We start from the raw sequence: 26,111 nt of genomic DNA, 5'->3' as shown, positions 1-26,111 counted from the left end.
GGGCTTGACCTCTGACCCCGCATGATGACCTTTGACCCCTCAGTTGACCTTTGACCCCATGGATCCCATAGGGTTGAGCTTTGACCCCATGTGAAGTGCTTTGACTTTATGGGTTGACTCTGATTCCTATAGGTCCCATGCTGTCGACCTTTGACCCCTGGGCTTGACCTCTGACCCCGCATGATGACTTTTGACCCCATAGGGTGACCTTTGACCCCGTGGGTTCCATAGAATGACCTTTGATCCCATAGGACGACTTCAGATCCCATTGGACGGTCCTCTGACCCCATGCATCCCATAGGGCTGACCTCTGACCCCGCATGATGACCTTTGACCTCAAGGGATGACCTTTGGCCCCATGGGGTCCATAGAATGACCTTTGATCCCATAGGATGACTTGAGATCCCATTGACCCATGGATCCCATAGGGCTGACCTCTGACTCCTGGACTTGACCTCTGACCCCATAAGATGACCTTTGACCCCATGGGGTGACCTCTGACCTCAAGGGATGACCTGTGACCCCATGGGTTCCATAGAATGACCTTTGATCCCATAGGACGACTTGAGATCCCATTGACCCATGGATCCCATAGGGCTGACCTTTGACCCCTGGACTTGACCTATGATCCCAAAGGATGACCTCTGACCCCACATGATGACCTTTGACCCCATTGGGTGACCTTTGATCCCATGGGATCCATAGAATGACCTTTAACCCCATATGAAACCCATTGACCCGGAATCCTATAGGGCCCATCTGGTTGACCTTTGACCCGCTGGGGTTGACCTTTGACCCTAATGGTTGACCTCTGACCCCACGGTTGACCTTTGACCCCAGAGAATACATTAAAAAATGGCAGGAAAAAGCCCCAAAATCGCCCTAAAAATGGGGTGAAAAAATGCCCCAAAATTGGGGAAAAAAACCCAAAAATGGGATAAAAAAAATCCCAAAAATTACCAAAAAATCCCCAAAATGGGGAAAAATCCCAAAATGGGGGAAAATCCCAAAATTGGGGAAAAAAATCCCAAAATTGGGGAAAAAATTCCCAAAAATGGGGAAAAAATCCCCAGAAATGAGATGAAAAAAATCTTGGAGGAATCGACCCCAAAAATGGGGAAAAATTGCCCAAAAATACCCAAAAAATCACCAAAAAAATCCCCAAAAATCCCAAAAATGGGGAAAAATCCCCAAAATGGGGGAAAATATCAGAAAATTGGGGAAAAAATCCCAAAATTGGGGAAAAAAATCCCAAAAAATATCCCAAAATCACCATAAACACGAGGGAAAAACCTTGGAGGAATCGACCCCAAAAATGGGGAAAAATCCCCAAAAAATCACCGAAAAATCACCCAAAAAATCCCCAAAAAAATTCCAAAAATGTTGAAAAATTCCAGAATTGGGGAAAATATCTGAAAATTGGGGAAAAAATCCCAAAATTGGGGAAAAAAATCCCAAAAATGGGCCAAAAAATCCCCTTAAAGAAGGAGGAAAAAGCGTTGGAGGAATCGACCCAAAAAATGGGGAAAAATCACCCAAAAATCACCGAAAAATCAGCAAAAAAATCCCAAAAAATTCTAAAAATGGGGAAAAATCCCAAAATGGGGAAAATATCAGAAAATTGGGGGGAAAATCCCAAAATTGGGGAAAAAAATCCCAAAAATGGGCCAAAAATCCCCATAAAGGTGATGGAAAAAACCTTCGAGGAATCGACCCCAAAAATGGGGGAAAATTGCCCAAAAAAACCCCAAAAATCACCAAAAAAAGCCAAAAATGGGGGAAAATGTCCAAAAAATGGGGAAGATATTTGAAAATTGGGGAAAAAATCCCAAAATTGGGGAAAAAAAACCCCCAAAATATCCAAAAATCATCATAAACACAAGGGAAAAACCTTTGAGGAATCGACCCCAAGAATGGGGAAAAATCCCCCAAAAATCCCCAAAAAACCCCCCAAAAACCCCCAAAATCCCCATTGCTTCCCTGTTTGATGACATTTCCCCCTTTTTTTTCCCCCAAATCCCCCTTTTTTCCCCCAAAATTCAGCCCTAGGTCCGGTCCCAGACGACGTCACCTTGCTGTCGGCCGTCGCCAGCGCTTTGCACGTCGGTTCGGTTCCGGTTACCGGGCAGCTTTCAAGCGCGGCAGAAAAAAATCCAGCAGTTTGGCTCAATTCTTCTCAACCACTTTGCAGAGCTTTCGTTGTCACCGACGACGACATCCGGTAAAAGTTCCTTTTTTTTCACCCTTTTTCAACCCAAATTTGACCAAAATCCCACTTTTTTGCCCCGTTTTTTTGTCCGGTTTTCATCAAATTCCGTTTTTCTCTCTGCCGTTTTGGGTCAAATTCATTCAATTTCGATATTTTCTATTTCAAAGCCTCTTCTACCATTAAAAAAACCTTTTTCCTCTCACAGTTTTCAATTTCCATTTTTGACCAAAATCCCACTTTTTCACCCCGTTTTTTCGTCCGGTTTTGGTAAAATTCCGTTTTTCTCTCTGCCATTTTGGGTCAAATTCATTCAATTTCGATATTGTCTATTTCAAAGCCTCTTCTACCATTAAAAAAACCTTTTTCCTCTCACAGTTTTCAATTTCCATTTTTGACCAAAATCCCACTTTTTCACCCCGTTTTTTCGTCCGGTTTTGGTAAAATTCCGTTTTTCTCTCTGCCATTTTGGGTCAAATTCATTCAATTTCGATATTGTCTATTTCAAAGCCTCTTCTACCATTAAAAAAACCTTTTTCCTTTCACAGTTTTCAATTTCCATTTTTGACCAAAATCCCACTTTTTCGCCCCGTTTTTTTGTCCGGTTTTCATCAAATTCCGTTTTTCTCTCTGCCGTTTTGGGTCAAATTCATTCAATTTTAGTATTTTCTATTTAAAATCTTCTACTACCATTAAAAAAACCCTTTTCCACTCCAAGATTCCAATTTCCATTTTTGACCAAAATCCCACTTTTTCACCCCGTTTTCTCATCCAGTTTTGGTCAAATTCCGTTTTTCTCTCTGCCATTTTGAGTCAAATTCATTCAATTTTGACATTTTCTATTCAAAATCTTCTACTACCATTAAAAAAACCCTTTTCCACTCCAAGATTCCAATTTCCATTTTTGACCAAAATCCCACTTTTTCACCCCGTTTTCTCATCCAGTTTTGGTCAAATTCCGTTTTTCTCTCTGCCATTTTGGGTCAAATTCATTCAATTTTAGTATTTTCTATTTAAAATCTTCTACTACCATTAAAAAAACCCTTTTCCACTCCAAGATTCCAATTTTTCATTTTTGACCCAAATCCCACTTTTTCACCCCGTTTTTTCATCCGGTTTTGGTAAAATTCCGTTTTTCTCTCCGCCATTTTGGGTCAAATTCATTCAGTTTCGATATTTTCTCTTAACTCCCTTCTTCTACCATTAAAAAAACCCTTTTCCACTCCAAGATTCCAATTTCCATTTTTGACCAAAATCCCACTTTTTCGCCCCGTTTTTTCGTCCGGTTTTGGTAAAATTCCGTTTTTCTCTCTGCCATTTTGGGTCAAATTCATTCAATTTCGATATTTTCTGATAACTCCCTTCTTCTACCATTAAAAAAACCTTTTTCCTTTCACAGTTTCCAATTTCAGTTTTTGACCCAAATCCCACTTTTTCACCCCATTTTTTCTTCCATTTTTGGTCAAATTCCGTTTTTCTCTCTGCCATTTTGGGTCAAATTCATTCAATTTCGATATTTTCTATTTCAAATCCTCTTCTACCATTAAAAAAACCCTTTTCCACTCCAAGATTCCAATTTCCATTTTTGACCAAAATCCCACTTTTTCGCCCCGTTTTTTCGTCCGGTTTTGGTAAAATTCCGTTTTTCTCTCTGCCATTTTGGGTCAAATTCATTCAATTTCGATATTTTCTGATAACTCCCTTCTTCTACCATTAAAAAAACCTTTTTCCTTTCACAGTTTCCAATTTCAGTTTTTGACCCAAATCCCACTTTTTCACCCCATTTTTTCTTCCATTTTTGGTCAAATTCCGTTTTTCTCTCTGCCATTTTGGGTCAAATTCATTCAATTTCGATATTTTCTATTTCAAATCCTCTTCTACCATTAAAAAAACCCTTTTCCACTCCAAGATTCCAATTTCCATTTTTGACCAAAATCCCACTTTTTCACCCCCTTTTTTCTTCCATTTTTGGTAAAATTCCATTTTTCTCTCCGCCATTTTGGGTCAAATTCATTCAGTTTTGATATTTTCTCTTAACTCCCTTCTTCTACCATTAAAAAAACCTTTTTCCTTTCAATGTTTCCTATTCCAATTTTTGACCAAAATCCCACTTTTTCACCCCGTTTTTTCTTCCATTTTTGGTCAAATTCTGTTTTTCTCTCTTCCACTTTGGGTCAAATTCATTCAATTTCGATATTTTCTATTTAAAATCGTCTTCTACCATTAAAAAAACCCTTTTCCTCTCCAAGATTCCAATTCCACTTTTTGACCAAAATCCCACTTTTTCACCCCGTTTTTTCTTCCATTTTTGGTAAAATTCCGTTTTTCTCTCTGCCATTTTGGCTCAAATTCATTCAATTTCGATATTTTCTATTTCAAATCCTCTCCTACCATTAAAAAAACCTTTTTCCTTTCAATGTTTCCTATTCCAATTTTTGACCAAAATCCCACTTTTTCACCCCAATTTTTCTTCCATTTTTGGTCAAATTCTGTTTTTCTCTCTTCTATTTTGGGTCAAATTCAGGCGATTTTGGGTCTTTCTGACCCCAGCTTCCTTCTACCACAAAACGCCTTTATTTCCTTGCGCAGACTGTGGGGTTTTATAACGTTTCTATGGGGTTTTCTGTAGGGCCCTATTGGGTTCTATGGGCCCCTATTGAGTTCTATGGGGCTCTATTGGGTTCTATGGGGCCCTATTGAGTTCTATGGGGTTCTAGAAGATTCTATAGGGTTTCTATGGGGTCCTATGGGGCCCTATTGGGTTCTATGGGGCTCTAATGGGTTCTATGGGGCCCTATTGGGTTCTATGGGGCTCTATGGGGCCCTATGGGGTTCTATGGGGCCCTATTGGGTTCTATGGGGCTCTATTGGGTTCTATGGGGTTCTAGAAGATTCTATAGGGTTTCTATGGGGTTTTATGGGATCCTATTGGGTTCTATGGGGCCCTGTTGGGTTCTATGGGGCCCTATTGGGTTCTGTGGGGTTCTAGAAGATTCTATAGGGTTTCTATGGGGTCCTATGGGGTCCTATTGGGTTCTATGGGGCCCTATTGAGTTCTATGGGGCCCTATGGGGTTCTATGGGGCCCTGTTGGGTTCTATGGGGCTCTATTGGGTTCTATGGGGTTCTAGAAGATTCTATAGGGTTTCTATGGGGTCCTATGGGGTCCTATTGGGTTCTATGGGGCCCTATTGGGTTCTATGGGGTTCTAGAAGATTCTGTAGGGTTTCTATGGGGTTTCTATGGGGCTCTATGGGATTCTATGGGGCTCTATTGGGTTCTATGGGGTCTTATTTGGTTCTATGGGGTCCTATGGGGTTTCTATGGGGTTTTATGGGGTCCTATGGGGCCCTATGGGTTCTATGGGATTTTATGGGGTCTTATGGGGTCCTATGGGGTTTCTATGGGGTCTTATTGGTTTCTATGGGGTCTCTATGGGATTTTTATGGGGTTCTGTGGGATCCTATGGGGTCCTCTGGGGTTTTTATGGGGTCTTATAGGGTTCTATGGGGCCCTATGGGGTTTTATGGGATTCAGTGGGGTTTCTATGGGGCCCTATTGGGTCCTATGGGGCCCTATGGGGTTCTATGGGGTTTTTATGGGGTCTTATTGGGTTTTATGGGGTCCTATGGGGTTTCTACGGGGTCCTAATGGGTTCTATGGCATCTTATGGGGTTTTTATGGGGTTCTATGGGGTTTTATGGGATCCTATGGGGTTCTATAGGGTTCTATGGGGCCCTATTGGGTTTTATGGGATTCTAGAAGATTCTATGGGGTTTCTATGGGGTCTTATAGGGTTTCTATGGGGTTTTATGGGGTCCTATGGGATCCTATGGGGTTCTGTGCGGTCCTATGGGATCCTATGGGGTTTCTGTTGGGTCTTATGGGGTCCTATGGGGTTTAGTGGGATTTTATGGGGTCTTATGGGTCTTATGGGATTCTATGGGGTTTCTATGGGGCCCTATTGGGTCCTATGGGGCCCTATGCGGTTTTATGGGGTTTTATGGGGTCCTATGGGATCCTATGGGGTTCTATGGAGTTCTGGAAGATTCTATAGGGTTTCTATGGGGTCTTATGGGGTCCTATGGGGTCAGTGGGATTTTATGGGGTCTTATGGGGTTCTATGGGGTCCTATGGGGTCTTATTGGGTTCTATGGGGTTCTATGGGGTTTAATGGGGTCCTATGTAGGGTTATGGGGTTTCTATGGGGTTTTATGGGATCCTATGGGGTTCTATGGGGTCTCATGAGGTCTTATAGGGTTCTATGGGGTCCTAGAAGATTCTATGGGGTTTCTATGGGGCCCTATTGGGTCCTATGGGGCCCTGTGGGGTTCTATGGGGTTTTATGGGGTTTTATGGGATTCTATGGGGTTTCTATGGGGCCCTATTGGGTCCTATGGGGCCCTATGGTGTTCTATGGGGTTTTTATGGGGTCTTATTGGGTTCTATGGGGTTTTATGGGGTTTTATGGGATCCTATGGGGTTTTATGGGATCCTATGGGGTTTTATGGGGCCGTATTGGGTTCTCTGGGATTCTAGAAGATTCTATGGGGTTTCTATGGGGTCTTATGGGGTTTTTATGGGGTCTTATTGGGGTCTATGAAGTCCTATGGGATTTCTATGGGGTCCTGTGGGGTTTCTATGGGGTTCTGGAAGATTCTATGGGGTTCTATGGGGTTTAATGGGGTCCTATGGGGGTTTATGGGGTTTCTATGGGGTTTTATGGGATCCTATGGGGTTCTATGGGGCCTCAGGAGTTCTTATAGGGTTCTATGGGGTCCCAGAAGATTCTATGGGGTTTCTATGGGGTTCTATGGGATCTTATGGGATCCTATGGGGTTTTATGGGATCCTATGGGGTTTTATAGGGTTCTTTGGGTCCTATGGGGCCTATGGGGTTCTATGGGGTTTTTTGGGGTTCTATGGGATCCTATGGGGTTCTATGGGGTCCTATGGGGTTTCTATGGGATTCTGGAAGATTCTATGGGGTTTTATGGGGTCTTATAGGGTTCTATGGGGCCTATGGGGTTCTATGGGGTTTTATGGGGTCCTATGGGGTCCTATGGGGTTTCTATGGGATTCTGGAAGATTCTATGGGGTTTTATGGGGTCTTATGGGGTCCTATGGGGTCCTATGGGGTCCTATGGGGTTTCTATGGGATTCTGGAAGATTCTATGGGGTTTTATGGGGTCTTATAGGGTTCTATGGGGCCTATGGGGTTCTATGGGGTTTTTTGGGGTTCTATGGGATCTTATGGGATCCTATGGGGTCCTATAGGGTTCTGTGGGGCCCTATGGGGTTCTATGGGGTTTTATGTGGTCTTATAGGGTCCTATGGGGTCGTATGGGGTTTAATGGGGTCCTATGGGGTTCTATGGGGTCCTATGGGGCCCTATGGGGTTCTATGGGGTTTCTACGGGGTCTTATAGGGTTCTATGGGGTTTTATGGGATCCTATGGGGTTCTATGGGGCCTCATGAGGTCTTATAGGGTTCTATGGGGTCCCAGAAGATTCTATGGGGTTTCTATGGGTTTCTATGGGATCCTATGGGGTTTTATGGGATCCTATGGGGTTCTATAGGGTTCTATGGGGTTCTATGGGGCCCTATTGGGTCCTATGGGGCCCTATGGGGTTCTATGGGGTTTTATGGGGTCTTATGTGGTCCTATGGGGTTTTATGGGATCCTATGGGATCCTGTTGGGTTCTATGGGGTTTTATGGCATTCTATGGGGTTCTATGGGGCCCTATTGGGTTCTATGGGATTCTAGAAGATTCTATGGGGTTTCTATGGGGCCCTGTTGGGTCCTATGGGGCCCTATGGGGTTTTATGGGGTTTTATGGGGTCCTATGGGATCCTATGGGGCCCTATGGGGTTCTATGGGGTTTTATGGGGTCCTATGGGATCCTATGGGGTTCTATGGAGTTCTGGAAGATTCTATAGGGTTTCTATGGGGTCTTATGGGGTCCTATGGGGTCAGTGGGATTTTATGGGGTCTTATGGGGTTCTATGGGGTCCTATGGGGTCTTATTGGGTTCTATGGGGTTCTATGGGGTTTAATGGGGTCCTATGTAGGGTTATGGGGTTTCTATGGGGTTTTATGGGATCCTATGGGGTTCTATGGGGTCTCATGAGGTCTTATAGGGTTCTATGGGGTCCCAGAAGATTCTATGGGGTTTCTATGGGTTTCTATGGGATCCTATGGGGTTTTATGGGATCCTATGGGGTTCTATAGGGTTCTATGGGGTTCTATGGGGCCCTATGGGGTCCTATGGGGCCTTATGGGGTTCTATGGGGTCCTGTGGGGTTTCTATGGGGTTTTATGGGGTCCTATGGGGCTCTATTGGGTTCTATGGGATCCTATGGGGTCCTATGGGGGTTTCCGCGACCTCTGACCTTTGCCCTTTGCCCCCTAACAGGAAGCAGGAGGAGCGCGTGAGGCGCGTGAGGAAGAAACTGGAGGAAGCTTTGCTGGCCGGCGACCCGGCGGGGTCACGGGGTCAAGACGAGTGACCTTTGACCTTTGACCCCTCGCCCCGCTGGCCGCCGGGGGTCAAAGGTCGCCGTTTTGGGGGGGGGGGGGGGGGGGGGAGGAGGGGTGGAAGGGGTGAAAAAATGGCCGATTTGGGGGGGCTGCAACAAGATGGCGGCTGAGCGTCGTTTGTTGGGGTCAAAGGTCGCGGCGGGGAGGTCAAAGGTCACGGGCCTGGGGGGGCAAAGGTCGGCGTTTTGGGGGCCATATTGGGGGTCAAAGGTGACGTTTTGGGGGGGGTCAAAGGCCACGGATGGGGTTCGGAGGTCGAGGATTGAGGTCAGAGGTCACCGTTGGGGTCAAAGGTCACCATCGGAGGGGTCAGAGGTCATGGGCTGAGGTCGCAGGTCTCAATTTTGGGGGTCAAAGTTGGTCATTTTTGGGGTCGCGGGTCCCAACCTTGAGGGTCAAAGGTCACAGGTTGGGGGCAAAGGTCAACAATGGGGTCAAAGGTCACCATTTTGGGGTCGGAGATCCCCATTGGGGGTCAAAGGTCGCAGTTTGGGGGGTCAAAGGTCACCATCTTGGCACACACTGACATTTGGGGGGCGAAACGTGGGGTTAGGAGGGGTCAGAGGTCATGATTTGGGGGGTCAAAGGTCAGCATTGGGATCAAAGGTCGCCATTTTGGGATGGGGGCTCAAAGGTGAAGCGTGGGGTCAAAGGTCACATTTTGGGGGGGGTCAAAGGTCACCATCGCGGGACACAGCTGCGTTTATGGGGACCCTTGGGGGTCAAAGGTCCCGATTCGGGGTCAAAGGTCAAAGGTTGGGGTTCAAATTGGGGTCAGAGGTCACGAGGGGTCACGTGACGTCACGTTGGGGTCAAAGGTCAACAGCGGGTGTCCAAAGGTCACATTTAGGGGTGGAAGGGCCCAGGGTTGGGGGTCAAAGGTCGTGGGTTGGGGGGTCAAAGGTCATGGACTGGGATCAGAGGTCACACGATGGGGTCAAAGGTCACGGGCTGTGGGGTCAAAGGTCACGATGATGGGGTCAAAGGTCACGGATATGGACACCAAAGGATCACCCCAAAAGCCCTACAGAACCTATGGGGCAGAACAATCTATGGGGCAGCCCCATAGAATCTATGGGGCGGAGGAATCTATGGGGTAGCCCCATAGAATCTATGGGGTGGACAGATCTATGGGGCAGCCCCATAGAATCTATGGGGTGAACAAATCTATGGGGCAGCCCCATAGAATCTATGGGGTGAACAAATCTATGGGGCAGCCCCATATAATGTATGGAGTGGATGGATGTATGGGGCAGCCCCATAGAATGTATGGGGTGAACGGATCTATGGGGCAGCCCCATAGAATGTATGGAGTGGATGGATCTATAGGGCAGCCCCATGGAATCTGTGGGGTGAACAGATCTATGGGGCAGCCCCACAGAATCTATGGGGCAGAAAATTCTGTGGGGCAGCCCCATAGAATCTGTGGGGTGGGTGAATCTATGGGGCAGCCCCACAGAATCTATGGGGCGAACACATCTATGGGGCAGCCCCATAGAATGTATGGAGTGGATGGATCTATGGGGCAGCCCCATAGAATCTGTGGTGCGGAACAATCTATGGGGTAGCCCCATAGAATCTATGGGGTGGACAGATCTATGGGGCAGCCCCATAGAATCTATGGGGTGGAAAAGATCTATGGGGCAGCCCCATAGAATCTATGGGGTGAACACATCTATGGGGCAGCCCCATAGAATCTATGGTGTGTGGGAATCTATGGGGCAGCCCCATAGAATCTATGGGGTGGGTGAATCTATGGGGCAGCCCCATAGAATCTATGGGGTGGACAGATCTATGGGGCAGCCCCATAGCATGTATGGAGTGGATGGATCTATGGGGCAGCCCCATAGAATCTGTGGGGCGGAACAATCTATGGGGCAGCCCCATAGAATCTGTGGGGCGGAACAATCTATGGGGCAGCCCCATAGAATCTATGGGGTGAACAAATCTATGGGGCAGCCCCATAGAATGTATGGAGTGGATGGATCTATGGGGCAGCCCCATAGAATCTGTGGGGTGAAAAGATCTATGGGGCAGCCCCATAGAATCTATGGGGTGGAGGAATCTATGGGGCAGCTCCACAGAATCTATGGGGCAGAACAATCTATGGGGCAGCCCCATAGAATATATTGGGTGGAACAATCTATGGGGCAGCCCCATAGAATCTGTGGGGCGGAACAATCTATGGGGCAGCCCCATAGAATCTATGGGGTGAACAAATCTATGGGGCAGCCCCATATAATGTATGGAGTGGATGGATCTATGGGGCAGCCCCATAGACTCTGTGGGGTGAACAGATCTATGGGGCAGCCCCACAGAATCTATGGGGCAGAAAATTCTGTGGGGCAGCCCCATAGAATGTATGGGGTGAACATATCTATGGGGCAGCCCCACAGAATCTATGGGGCGAACACATCTATGGGGCAGCCCCAGAGAATGTATGGAGTGGATGGATCTATGGGGCAGCCCCATAGAATCTGTGGTGCGGAACAATCTATGGGGTAGCCCCATAGAATCTATGGGGTGGACAGATCTATGGGGCAGCCCCATAGAATCTATGGGGTGGAAAAATCTATGGGGCAGCCCCATAGAATCTATGGGGTGAACAAATCTATGGGGCAGCCCCATATAATGTATGGAGTGGATGGATGTATGGGGCAGCCCCATAGAATGTATGGGGTGAACAGATCTATGGGGCAGCCCCATAGAATCTATGGGGTGGAACAATCTATGGGGCAGCCCCATAGAATCAATGGGGGAGAACAATCTATGGGGCAGCCCCATAGAATCTGTGGGGTGGAACAATCTATGGGGCAGCTCCATAGAATCTATGGGGTGAAAAGATCTATGGGGCAGCCCCATAGAATCTATGGGGCAGAACAATCTATGGGGCAGCCCCATAGAACCCAAAAGAGCCATTATAATAAATTGGGAATAAGAAAAGAAACGAAGAGGCGCAGAGACCAAAAAAAGAAGGGCGAATAATTAATATTAATTATCATATTAGAATATTAATTAGCGTAATATTCATTTGATTCATGGGTGTAATACCCGCTGTATCCACCAGGGGGCGCAATTAGCATTTATTAATGCTGCAATAACGGCGCTGTCCGCCAGGCGGCGCAATTGAGCCGCGTCCGGCAGTTTCCGATCATCGCCGAACATGTCCGAAGTTTCCCGAACGCCACCGAAGTGATCCGATGCGGCCCGATTTCCATCTCGCCTACCGGAAGTGCTGCACGATCTGATCCGAAAAGCTCCGAACCGTTCCGAAGTTCCCCGGAAGTGCTTCTCAAACACCGGAAGTGCCCCGAACTCGAACCGAAGATCTTCGAAGTGACCCGAATTGCTCCGAAAAAGCCGGAAGTGCCCCGATCTGTTCCCGAGCCGCTCCGAAGGTACCGGAAGTACCCTCAGATCTGGCCGAAGTGTTCCGAACTTCTCCGAAAAGACCGGAAGTATTCCGAAACGATCGGAACTTCCCCGAAGTGTTCCGAAGGCACCGGAAGTGCTCCGAACACTTCCGAAATGATCCGAACAGCTCCGAAAGAACCGGAAGTGCGCCGAAGAATCCGGAAGTCCTCCGATCTCCCTCCGAACTGCTCCGAAGTGTTCCGAAAGGACCGGAAGTGCTCCGGAATTACCGGAAAAGCTCCGCAAAGACCAAAAAGGCCCCGAACTCGAACCGAAGATCTCCGAAGAGACCCGAATTGCTCCGAAAAAACCGGAAGTGACCCGATCAGCTCCCGAACCGCTTCGAAGGTATCGAAAATGCCATAAGTGAAGCCGAAGCGTTCCGAACTTTTCCGAAAGGACCGGAAGTGTTCCGAAATAATCGGAATTTCCCCGAAGAGTACCGGAGTTCTCCGAAGGCACCGGAAGTGCTCCGAAGCGACCGGAAGTGCTCCGAACACTTCCGAAATGGTCCGAAAAGCTCCGAAGCGCTCCGATGTTCTACGAAGAGCTCCGAAGACCTCCGAACGGACCGGAAGTGGGGCGAAGAATCCGGAAGTGCTCAGACCTCCCCCCGAACTGCTCCGAAGTGTTCCGAAAGGACCGGAAGTGCTCCGAAGTTACCGGAAGTGCTTCGATTGGACCCAAATCGCAACCGAGGTGACCGGAGGTTCTCGGTAATGCCCGAATGCTCTCCGATGTGTTCCGAATTTCCCCGAAGTTGCCCGATGTGCTCGAAAGTTCCCCAAAAATCGCTCTCGAGTGACCCGAAGCGTCTCGAAATGCCCGGCTGTGATCCGAGGGGACCGGAAGTGCCGCCATCTTTTCCTCTCGACCTGATCGTAAGCTGCCCTTTCTGCCCTTCTACCTCCGGACTCCTTCGAAGAAACCGGAAGCGCTCGGAGCCACACCCGAACTTTCCCGAAGTTTCTCGCAGCCACCGGAAGTGCCTCCATGTTGCCCCCCCCAACCCCCCCCCCGTTCCCACATCCACCCCGTCCCCGAACGGCTCGGAATGGACCGGAATGCTCCGAAGCGGCCCGAAGCGGCCTGAAATGCCCGGATGTGAACCGAAGTGACCGCAAACGCCGCTAGTTTTTTTTTTCCGAACCGCTGCGATCGGACCGGAATTGTCGCCATGTTTCCTCCCGAAGTGCTCCGAACTATCCGGAAGTGCCGCCATCATTCCTCCCGAATTGCTCCGAACGGACCGGAAGTCCGGCCATTTTTTTACTCCTGCACAACTACGAGCGGACCGGAAGTGCCGCCATGTTGTTCTGTCGACGTGCCCGTAGGCGCCCCCGTGTGTTTCCCGCTCTTCCACACAACGCGAAACCTTCTGAGCCGCATCCGAACTTTCCCGAAGCTTTCCGAAAACACCGGAAGTGCCGGCGAAACGGCCGCCCAAAGTGAGGCGGCAGCGCGGCGGCCGCCGCCGCTCGAAGGCGAAAATCGTCGGTAATGGTGGAAGACGGCGTGGAAAAAAGGGCGGATTTTCGCTGGAACTGTAAATAAAAAAAGGTCAAACGTGGCGCAGAGCGCGGCGCTTCTCGGCTGCCGTCGGAAAGAAAGCGGCGGTTTCGGCTGTTGTGGAAATACGGAATCGCGGTGGGGATTTCGGGGCGGAACGCGAATAAAAACGGCGAATTCGGGCACGTTTTGAGGGAACGTGGTGGTTTGTGTGGAAACGTGGTGGGAAAACGGCGTTTTGGGGGTGAATTTGGGTGAAATGTGGGGGTTTTTTTGGTTGGGAGGTGAGGGGGAAAATGGCGGCTTGAGGGGAAACGGCTGAGGGCCAAAAAATGGCGGCTTGGCGGGAAGAGGGTGGGGGTAAAACATGGCGGCTTGGCGGGAAAACGGCTGAGGGTAAAAAATGGCGGCTTGGCGGGAAAAGGGCTGGGGACAAAATGGCGGCTTGGCGGGAAAAGGGCTGGGGGTAAAATGGCGGCTTAGCGGGAAAATGGCGGCTATGGGGAGAATTTGGGGGAAAAAAAGAGATTTTTGAAGAAAATAAGAGGAAAAATGAGGGATTTTAGGGGCAAATAAGAGGAAAAGTTGGAATTTGGGGGAAAAATGTTGGGAAATGGGGATTTTGGGGGTGAAACGTGAGGAAAAAGTTGGGATTTGGGGGGGAGAAAACGGGGATTCAGGGCTGAAAAGGTGGGGGAAAATGGAGGCCTTGAAGGGGAAACCAGGCGGAAAATGGCGGCGTTTGAAGGGATTTGGGGTTTTTTAGGGGGGATTTGGGGCCTTTTGGGGCATTTTGGGGTTTTTTTTTATGGGATTTTGGGGTTTCTTGAGGGGATTTGGGGTTTTTTTGGCAGGGATTTTGGTTTCTATGGGGCTTTTTTAGGGGAAATTTGGGGGGGTTTTAAAGGGATTTTGGGGGTTTTGTTCCTGAGGGGATTTGGGGGAAATTTGGGGGATTTTGGGGTGTTTTTAAGGGGTTTTGGGGTTTTTTGAAGGGATTTTGGGGTTTTTTAAGGGGATTTTGGGTTTTTATGGGATTTTGGGTTTTTTTTTTTAAGATATTTGGGATTTTTTGAAGGGATTTTGGGTTTTTTGAAGGGATTTGGGGTTTTTGAAGGGATTTTGGGGGTTTTTAAGGGGTTTTGGGGTTTTTGAAGGGATTTTGGGGGGTTTTTATGGGATTTTGGGGTTTTTGAAGGAGATTTTGGGGGGGTTTTATGGGATTTTGGGGTTTTTGAAGGGGATTTTGGGGGTTTTTATGGGATTTTGGGTTTTTTTTAAGATATTTTGGGTTTTTTAAGGGATTTTGGGTTTTTTGAAGGGATTTGGGTTTTTTTTAAGGGATTTGGGGGGTTTTTAAGGGATTTTGGGATTTTTTAAGGGATTTTGGGGGGTTTTATGGGATTTGGGGTTTTTGAAGGGGATTTTGGGGGTTTTTAAGGGATTTTGGGTTTTTTTTTAATATATTTGGGATTTTTTGAAGGGATTTTGGGTTTTTTGAAGGGATTTGGGGTTTTTTTTAAGGGATTTTGGGGGGTTTTATGGGATTTTGGGGTTTTTTAAGGGGATTTTGGGGGTTTTTATGGGATTTTGGGTTTTTTTTTAAGATATTTGGGATTTTTTGAAGGGATTTTGGGCTTTTTGAAGGGATTTGGGGTTTTTTAAGGGATTTTGGGGTTTTTAAGGGATTTTGGGATTTTTTAAGGGATTTTGGGGGGTTTTATGGGATTTTGGGGTTTTTTTAAGGGGATTTTGGGGGTTTTTATGGGATTTTGGGTTTTTTTAAGGGGATTTTGGGGTTTTTTAAGGGATTTTTGGTTTTTTGAAGGGATTTTGGGGGTTTTTATGGGATTTTGGGGTTTATTATGGGGATTTTGGGGGTTTTTAAGGGATTTTGGGTTTTTTTTTAAGATATTTGGGATTTTTTGAAGGGATTTTGGGTTTTTTGAAGGGATTTTGGGTTTTTTGAGGGATTTTGGGGGTTTTAAGGGATTTTGGGGGTTTTTATGGGATTTTGGGATTTTGAAGGGATTTTGGGGATTTTTAAGGGATTTTGGGATTTTTTAAGGGATTTTGGGGGTTTTTATGGGATTTTGGGGGTTATATGGGATTTTGGGGGTTTTATGGGATTTTGGGGGTTTTTATGGGATTTTGGGGGGTTTTATGGGATTTTGGGGTTTTTATGGGATTTTGGGGCTTTTTGAGGGATTTTGGGGGGTTTTTATGGGATTTTGGGGATTTTGAAGGTATTTTGGGGGTTTTTAAGGGATTTTGGGTTTTTTTTTTAAGATATTTTGGGTTTTTTAAGGGATTTTGGGTTTTTTGAAGGGATTTGGGTTTTTTTTTAAGGGATTTGGGGGGTTTTTAAGGGATTTTGGGATTTTTTAAGGGATTTTGGGGGGTTTTATGGGATTTGGGGTTTTTGAAGGGGATTTTGGGGGTTTTTAAGGGATTTTGGGTTTTTTTTTTAATATATTTGGGATTTTTTGAAGGGATTTTGGGTTTTTTGAAGGGATTTGGGGTTTTTTAGGGGATTTTGGGGGGTTTTATGGGATTTTGGGGTTTTTTAAGGGGATTTTGGGGGTTTTTATGGGATTTTGGGCTTTTTTTTAAGATATTTGGGATTTTTTGAAGGGATTTTGGGCTTTTTGAAGGGATTTGGGGTTTTTTAAGGGATTTTGGGGTTTTTAAGGGATTTTGGGATTTTTTAAGGGATTTTGGGGGGTTTTATGGGATTTTGGGGTTTTTTAAGGAGATTTTGGGGGGTATTATGGGATTTTGGGGTTTTTGAAGGGGATTTTGGGGATTTTTATGGGATTTTGGGGTTTTTTAAGATATTTTGGGATTTTGTGAAGGGATTTTGGGTTTTTTGAAGGGATTTGGGGTTTTTTAAGGGATTTTGGGGGGTTTTTAAGGGGTTTTGGGATTTTTGAAGGGTTTTTGGGGATTTTTATGGGATTTTTGGTTTTTTTAAGGGGATTTTGGGGGTTTTTATGGGATTTTGGGCTTTTTTTTAAGATATTTTGGGATTTTTAAGGGATTTTGGCTTTTTTGAAGGGATTTTGGGTTTTTTTATGATATTTGGGGGTTTTAAGGCATTTTGGGTTTTTTATAAGGGGTCTTGGGGTTTTTGAAGGGTTTTTGGGGGGTTTTTATGGGATTTTGGGATTTTTTATGGGATTTTGGGGGGTTTTTGAAGGGATTTTGGGGGTTTTTAAGAGAATTTTGGGATTTTTTAAGGGATTTTGGGGTTTTTATGGGATTTTGGGACTTTTTGAGGGATTTTGGGGGGTTTTTATGGGATTTTGGGGGGGTTTTATGGGATTTTGGTGTTTTTATGGGATTTTGGGGCTTTTTGAGGGATTTTGGGGTATTTTTAAGGGGTTTTGGGGTTTTTGAAGGGATTTTGGGGGTTTTTAAGAGAATTTTGGGGGTTTTTAAGAGAATTTTGGGATTTTTTAAGGGATTTTGGGGTTTTTATGGGATTTTGGGGCTTTTTGAGGGATTTTGGGGGGTTTTTATGGGATTTTGGGGATTTTGAAGGGATTTTGGGGGTATTTTAAGATATTTTGGGGTCTTTTGAGGGATTTTGGGGCTTTTTGTGGGGATTTTGGTTTCTTTTTAGGGGATTTTGGGTTTCTATTATAGGATTTTGGGGTTTTTTAAGGGATTTTGGGGTCTTAGGGGATTTTGGTGCTTCTTATGGTGATTTTGGGGCTTTTTGAGTGGATTTTGGGGTCTTTTGAGGGATTTGGGGGTCTTATAGGGGATTTTGGGTTTCTTTTTAGGGGATTTTGGGGTCTTTTGAGTGGATTTTGGGGTCTTTTAGGGGATTTTGGGGCTTTTTGGGGTGATTCTGGTTTCTTTTTAGGGGATTTTGGGTTTCTATTGTAGGATTTTGGGATCTTTTGAGGGATTTTGGGGTCTTTTAAGGGATTTTGGGGTCTTTTGAGGGATTTTGGGGCTTTTTGAGGGGATTTTTGTGATCTTTTAAGGGATTTTTGTGTTTTTTAAGGGGATTTTGGGGTCTTTTGAGGGATTTTGGGGTTTTCTTGTGAGGAATTTGGGTTTTTTGAAGGGGATTTTGGTTTTTTGGGGGGGATTTTGGGGTTTGTGAGTCCACAAATGCGGGATTCTGGCTGGGATTATTGATGAGATTAGTGGGATTAATGGGATTAATAACAAGATTAATTGGATTAATGAGGTTTTTTGGGGGATTAATGAGATTAATGAGTGTATTAATGGGATTATCGATGAGATTAATAGGATTAATGACAGGCTGGATGGGATTATGAGGGGATTATCAGTGAATTAACGGGATTGCTGATGGAATCAATGGGATTATTGGTTAAATAATGGGATTAATGATTAATTAATGGGAATATTGATGAATCAGTGGGATTATTAATGCAATTGATGAGGTTTTTGATGGACTGATTGATTTATGGGTCTTTTAATGGGATTATTAGTGGGGTGGGCGGGATTAATGAGGTGATGGCTTGTTGCAATGATTGGGATTGTCAATTAATGGGATTATTAATGGCATTAAAGGCACTGGCAACGGGGTTGATGAGCTTGATAGATTAATTGATGCAGTGGGTGGGATTATTAATGGGATTGATGGGGTTATTAATGGGGTTATTGATTGGATTGATGGGGTTATTAATGGGATTAATGGGATTAATGGGGTAACTGATGGGATTGATGGGGTTATTAATGGGATTAATGGGGTCATTGATGGGATTGATGGGGTTATTAATGGGATTAATTGGTTATTGATTGGATTAATGGGGTTGTTAATGGGATTAATGGGGTTTTGATTGCACTGGTGGGTTATTAGCGGGATTAATGGGATTATTAATGGGATTGATGGGGTTATTAATGGGATTAATGGGGTTATCGATTGGATTGATGGGGTTATTAATGGGATTAATGGGGTTGTTAATGGGATTGATGGGGTTATTAATGGGATTGATGGGGTTATTAATGGGATTGATGGGGTATTGATTGCACTGGTGGGTTATTAATGGGATTAATGGGGTTGTTAATGGGATTGATGGGGTTATTAATGGGATTAACAGGATTAATGGGGTTGTTAATGGGATTGATGGGATTATTAATGGAATTAATGGGGTATTGATTGCACTGGTGGGTTATTAACGGGATTAATGGCCTTACTGATGGGATTCATGGGGTTATTAATGGGATTAACGGGATTAATGGGGTTGTTAATGGGATTGATGGGGTTATTAATGGGATTAATGGGGTATTGATTGCACTGGTGGGTTATTAATGGGGTTAATGGGGTTGTTAATGGGATTGATGGGGCAATTAATGGGATTAATGAGATTAATGGGGTTGTTAATGGGATTGATGGGGTTATTGATGGGATTAATGGGGTATTGATCGCTCTAATGGGTTATTAATGGGGTTAATGAGGTTTTTAACGGGATTGATGGGGTTATTAATGGGATTAATGGGGTTATTAATGGGGTTAATGGGGTTATTAATGGGATTAACGGGGTTATTGATCGCTCTGATGGGTTATTAATGGGATTAATGGGGTTGTTAATGGGATTGATGGAGTTGTTAATGGGATTAATGGGGTTGTTAATGGGATTGATGGGGTTATTAATGAGATTAATTGGGTTATTAGTTGGATTGATGGGGTTATTAATGGGATTAATGGGGTTGTTAATGGGATTAATGGGATTAATGGGATTGTTAATGGGATTGATGGGGTTGTTAATGGGATTAATGGGGTTATTAATGGGATTAATAGGATTAATGGGATTGTTAATGGGATTGATGGGGTTGTTAATGGGATTAATGGGGTTATTAATGGGATTAATGGGGTTGTTAATGGGATTGATGGGGTAATTAATGGGATTAATGGGATTAATGGGGTTATTGATTGGATTGATGGGGTTATTAATGGGATTAATGGGGTAACTGATGGGATTGATGGGGTTATTAACAGGATTAATGGGATTAATGGGCTTACTGATGGGATTGATGGGGTTATTAATGGGATTAATGGGGTTATTAGTTGGATTGATGGGGTTATTAATGGGATTAGTGGGGTAATTTATGGGGCTGATGGGTTATTAATGAGATTAATGGGGTTATTGATTGAATTGATGGGGTGATTGATGGTGTTAATGGGATTAATAGGATCGTTAGTGGGATTATTGATGGGGTTATTAATGGCATTAATGGGGTTATTGATTGGATTGATAGGATTATTAACGCATTAATGGGGTTATTGATGTATTGATGGGATTATTGATGAGATTAATGGGTTATTGATGTATTGATGGGATAATTGATGAATTGATAGGATTATTGACGAGATTGGTGGGATTATTGATGGGGTTGATGGGATTATTGATGGATTAATGGGGTTATTGATGTATTGATGGGATTATTGATGGATAGATGGGATTATTGATGGATTGGTTGGATTATTGATGGGATTGATGGGATTATTGATGAGATTGATGGGATTATTAATGAGATTAATGGGAATATTGGTGATGTTGATGGGATTATTGATGAGGTTGATGGGGTTATTGATGAGATTGGTGGGATTATTGATGGGATTGATGGGATTATTGATGTATTGGTGGGATTATTGATAGATTAATGGGATTATTAATGAGAATGATGGGATTATTGATGAGATTGATGGGATTGATGGCGTTATTGATGGATGGATGGGGTTATTGATTAGATTAATGGTATTATTGATGGATTAATGGGATTACTGATGAAATTAATGGGATTATTGATGAGATTGATGGGGTAAATGGGGCTTATTGGTGGGTAGATGGAGTTATTGATGAGATTAATGGGATTATTGATGGATAGATGGGTTTAATGATGACATTAATGAGATTATTGATGCGGTGATGGGATTATTGATGGACAGATGGGATTATTGATGAGATTGATGGGATTATTGATGATGTTGATGGGATTCTTGATGAGGTTGATTGGATTATTAATGGGTTGATGGGATTATTGCCAAGATTGATGGGAATATTGATGGTATTGATGGGATTATTGATGGATTGATGAGATTATTGATGGACAAATGTGATTATTAATACAATTACTGATTAATTGGTCAGATTATTAATGGCCTAACGGGAAGATGGCATGGATTATTGCAGGGTGGATGGGATTATTGATGAGATTGCTGGATTATTGAGGGATTGATGGGATTACTGATGAGATTGATGGGGTTATTAATGAGATTGGTGGGATTATTGATGGAATTGATGGGATTACTGATGGACAGATGGGATTATTGATGAGATTGATGGGATCATTGATGAGATTAATGGGATTATTGATGAGACTGATGGGATTATTAATGAGATTGTTGGGATTATTGATGAGATTGATGGGATTATTGATGAGATTGGTGGGATTATTGATGAGATTGATGGGATTATTAATGAGGTTGATGGGGTTATTGATGAGGTTGATGGGATTATTGATGAGGTTGATGGGATTATTGATGGGATGAATGGGATTATTGATAAATTGATGGGATTATTGACGAGATTGATGGGATTATTGATGAGATTGATGGGATTATTGATGGATTGATGGGATTATTGATGGTTTGATGGGATTATCGATGAGGTTGATGGGATTATTGATAAGATCGATGGGATTATTGATGAGATTGATGGGATAATTGATGAGATTGGTGGAATTATTGGTGATATTGATGTGGTTGATGGGATTATTGATGGACAAATGTGACTATTAGTAGAATTAGTGATTAATTGGTCAGATTATTAATGGCCTAACGGGAAGATGGCTTGGATTATTTCAGGATTGGTGGGATTATTGATGAGATTGATTGGATTATCGATGAATTGATGGGATAATCGATGAATTGATGGGATTATTGATGAGATTGATGGGATTATTGATGAGATTGATGGGAATATTGACGATATTGATATGATTGATGGGATTATTGATGGACAAATGTGATTATTAACACAATTAGTGATTAACTTGTCAGATTATTAATGGCCTAACGGGAAGTTGGCATGGATTATTGCAGGATGGATGGGATTATTGATGAGATTGCTGGATTATTGAGGGATTGATGGGATTACTGATGAGATTGATGAGGTTATTAATGAGATTGGTGGGATTATTGATGTATTGATGGGATTACTGATGGACAGATGGGATTATTGATGAGATTGATGGGATTATTGATGGATTGATGGGGTTATTGATGAGATTAATGGGAATATTGATGATGTTGATGGGATTATTGATGAATTAATGGGGTTATTGATGTATTGATGGGATTATTGATGGATAGATGGGATAATTGATGGTTTGATGGGATTATCGATGATGTTGATGGGATTATTGATAAGATCGATGGGATTATTGATGAGATTGATGGGATAATTGATGAGGTTGATGGGATTATTGATGGGGTTATTGATGGATTGGTTGGATTATTGATGGGATGGGGTTACTGATGTATTGATGGGATTATTGATGATGTTGATGGGATTATTGATGATGTTGATGGGATTATTGATGATGTTGATTGGATTATTGGTGATATTGATGGGATAATTGATGAATTGATGGGATTATTGGCGAGATTGATGGGATTATTGATGAGATTGATGGGATTATTGACGAGATTGATGGGATAATTGATGAATTGATGGGATTATTGATGAATTGATGGGATTATTGATGAGATTGGTGGGATTATCGATGATATTGATGTGACTGATGGGATTATTGATGGACAAATGTGATTATTAATACAATTAATAATTAATTGATCAAATTATTAATGGCCTAACGGGAAGATGGCATGGATTATTGCAGGATGGATGGGATTCTTGATACGCTGATGGCATTAGAGAGGCGACTGCTGGGATCACCGATCACCAAACGGTTCTATTAACGAGCTCGAGGAACTAATTACCGAATGAACAGCGCCGCTAACGAAACGAAAGCTCCGCAATGCGACCGAATCCATCTTTTTATTTCCCCCAAACCCAACAGAGGCCCCCCCCCCCCCCCAAAAAAAAAACCCCAAATAAAACAACACCGCCAACGAAAAAAAAACCCCCAACGGCGCCGCGGCGCCCTGCCAGGACCTGCGAATGGAAACCCAACCCCCCCCACCCCCCAATAAAACAAAGAAAGGCGAATGAAAGCCGCTGCTTCAAGGTCCTGGAAGGGGAAAAGCAAAGCTTCAGTCCAAGGGTTGCGGGTCGGCGATGGGCATCGTGTGAAGGACTTCGTCGAGGAGTTGAAGGGCGCGATGGAGGTGAATTTCGATCCAACACGGCGTCTCTTTGATGCTTTGGCGCGGGTAATCGGGGCCCCAACCTTTGACGAAGCTCATGCGTAAAATGCAGAGGCGCCGCAGGTCGTCGACGCCGATGCCGGCGGCGGCGGAGAGGCCTGGGCGAGGAGGAGGGGAGGGGGGGGATAAAAGGGGGGCACCCATGGGTGGGGGGGTGGAGGTGCGGGTGCGGGGTGGGAGGTGTGGGCAGGGGGGGCGAAGTTGGGGCGTTGGGCTTGGGGGCAGGATGGGGAGTGGGGAGAATGGGGAGCAGCCATGGGTGCGGGGCAGCCATAGGTGGGGGATAAGGGGTGGGGGGAGCACCCATGGGTGGGGGTGGCACCCTTGGATGTAGGGTGGGGGATTGGGGTAAGGAATGGGGGAGAAGGAGGAGAATGCAGGAAGCACCCATGGGTGGGGGTGGCACCCTTGGATGTAGGGTGGGGGATTGGAGGATAGGGGTGAGGGGGAGGAGGAGGATGGACAGCACCTATGGGTGGGGGGTCAAGGGAGCACCCATGGGTGGGGGGCAGCCATAGGTGGGGGATAAGGGGTGGGGGGAGCACCCATGGGTGGGGGTGGCACCCTTGGATGTAGGGTGGGGGATTGGGGTAAGGAATGGGGGAGAAGGAGGAGAATGTAGGAAGCACCCATGGGTGGGGGTGGCACCCTTGGATGTAGAGAGGGGGATAGGGGGGAGGGGGAGGAGGAGGATGTGGAGCACCTATGGGTGGGGGGGTCAAGGGAGCACCCATGGGTGGGGGGCAGCCATAGGTGGGGGATCGAAGGTGTGGGGGCGCCCATGGGTGGGGGTGGGAGGTGTGGGTGTAGGGTGGGGGGTTGGGGTAAGGAATGGGTGATAAGGGTGAGGGGAAGGAGGAGGATGGGGAGCACCCATGGGTGCGGGGTCAAGGGAGCACCCATGGGTGAGGGGCAGCCATAGGTGGGGGATAAGGGGTGGGGGGAGCACCCATGGGTGGGGGTGGCACCCTTGGATGTAGGGTGGGGGATTGGGGTAAGGAATGGGGGAGAAGGGTGAGGGGAAGGAGGAGAATGTAGGGAGCACCCATGGGTGGGGGTGGCACCCTTGGATGTAGGGAGGAGGATAGGGGTGAGGGGGAGGAGGAGAATGGGGAGCAGCCATGGGTGGGGGGTCAAGGGAGCACCCATGGGTGGGGGGCACCTATATGTGGGGGAAGATGGCATGTAGGGGGCACCCATGGGTGAGAGATGTGGGTGTAGGGTGAGGGATTGCGGTGGGGAATGGGTGATAGGGGTGAGGATGGGTGATGGGGAGGAGGAGAATGGGGAGCAGCCATGGGTGGGGGGTCAAGGGAGCACCCATGGGTGGGGGGCAGCCATAGGTGGGGGATAAGGGGTGCAGGGAGCACCCATGGGTGGGGGTGGCACCCTTGGATGTAGGGTGGGGGATTGGAGGATAGGGGTGAGGGGGAGGAGGAGGATGGACAGCACCTATGGGTGGGGGGGTCAAGGGAGCACCCATGGGTGGGGGGCAGCCATAGGTGGGGGATAAGGGGTGGGGGGAGCACCCATGGGTGGGGGTGGCACCCTTGGATGTAGGGTGGGGGTTTGGGGTAAGGAATGGGGGAGAAGGGTGAGGGGAAGGAGAAGGATGGGGAGCACCCATGGGTGGGGGGAAGTCATAGGTGGGGGATGGGTGCCAGTGGGCACCAATGGGTGCTAATTGGTGTTAATGGGGGCTAATGGGTGCTAATAAGTGTTAATGGGTGCTAATGAGTGTTAATGGAGGCTAACGGAAGCTAATTAATATCAGTAGTTGCTAATTGGGGCCAATAGGTGCCAATGGGCGCTAATGGTGGCTAGTGGGTGTCAGTGGCGGTTAATGAGTGCTAATGGGTGTCAGTGGGTACTAATGGGGACTAATAGATGCTAATTAGAGCTAACGAAGGCTAATGAGTGCCAATGGGTGCCAATAGGGAAGAACAGGTGGCAATGGGTGCTAATTGGTGCTAATGGAGAGTAATGGGTGCTAATGGTGGCCAATGGGAGCTAATGAGTACTAATGAAAGCTAATGGGTGCCAATGAGTGTTAATGGGGGCTAATGTAAGCTAATTAATGCCAATGGCTGCTAATTGGGGCCAATAGGGGCTAATGGGTGCTAATAGGGACTAATGAGGATTAACGATGGCCAATGAGGACCAATAGAAGCCAATGTATGCTAATGGGTGCCAGTGGGCACCAATGGGTGCTAATTGGCGTTAATGGGGGCTAATGGGTGCTAATAAGTGTTAATGGGTGCTAATGAGTGTTAATAGGAGCTAACGGAAGCTAATTAATACCAATGGCTGCTAATTGGGGCCTATAGGTGCTAATGGGCGCTCATGGTTGCCAATGGGCGCTAATGGTGGCTAGTGGGTGTCACTGGGGGTTAATGAGTGCTAATGGGTGTCAGTGGGTACTAATGGGGACTAATAGGTGCTAATTAGGCCTAATGAAGGCTAATGAGGGCCAACGCGTGCCAATAGGGACAAACAGGTGGCAATGGGTGCTAATTGGTGCTAATGGAGATTAATGGGCGCTAATGGCGGCCAATGGGCGTCAATGGGAGCTAATGGGTGCTAATGAAGCCTAATGGGTGCTGATGAGTGTTAATGGGGGCTAATGTAGGCTAATTAATTTCAATGGCTGCTAATTGGGGCCAATGGGGGCTAATAGGGACTAATGAGGATTAACGATGGCCAATGAGGGCCAATAGAAGCCAATGCTCCCTAATGGGTGCCAGTGGGGACTGATGGGTGCTAATTGGCGTTAATGGGGGCTAATGGGTGCTAATAAGTGTTAATGGGTGCTAATGAGTGTTAATGGGGGCTAACGGAAGCTAATTAATACCAATGGCTGCTAATTGGGGCCTATAGGTGCTAATGGGCGCTCATGGTTGCCAATGGGCGCTAATGGTGGCTAGTGGGTGTCAATGGCGGTTAATGAGTGCTAATGGGTGTCAGTGGGTACTAATGGGGACTAATAGGTGCTAATTAGGCCTAATGAAGGCTAATGAGGGCCAACGCGTGCCAATAGGGACAAACAGGTGGCAATGGGTGCTAATTGGTG

The 26,111-nt window shown here is 45.7% G+C and overlaps 2 protein-coding genes across 2 annotated transcripts in view; both read left to right on the top strand.

The window, feature by feature from the left end:
- The window catches only part of LOC306957682 (methyl-CpG-binding domain protein 2-like), a gene marked incomplete at both ends in the record, with an annotated part of 31,185 nt that extends 22,471 nt beyond the window's left edge, over positions 1-8,714 (top strand). The window contains 2 exons of the mRNA XM_079551155.1: positions 2,044-2,221; positions 8,621-8,714. Coding sequence (XP_079407281.1) covers positions 2,044-2,221; positions 8,621-8,714 — 272 coding nt within the window. The remainder of the gene's footprint in view (positions 1-2,043; positions 2,222-8,620) is intronic.
- A 15,525-nt stretch (positions 8,715-24,239) lies between these two features.
- The window catches only part of LOC306957681 (mothers against decapentaplegic homolog 4-like), a gene marked incomplete at both ends in the record, with an annotated part of 24,242 nt that continues 22,370 nt past the window's right edge, over positions 24,240-26,111 (top strand). Inside the window, one exon of the mRNA XM_079551154.1 lies at positions 24,240-24,243. Within this exon, the coding sequence (XP_079407280.1) occupies positions 24,240-24,243 (4 nt within the window). The remainder of the gene's footprint in view (positions 24,244-26,111) is intronic.

Source organism: Tetrao urogallus (genome assembly GCF_951394365.1).
Source record: "Tetrao urogallus genome assembly, contig: scaffold_81, whole genome shotgun sequence".
In the NCBI taxonomy this organism is placed as follows: domain Eukaryota; kingdom Metazoa; phylum Chordata; class Aves; order Galliformes; family Phasianidae; genus Tetrao; species Tetrao urogallus.
This window is presented reverse-complemented; position numbering and strand designations above follow the sequence as displayed.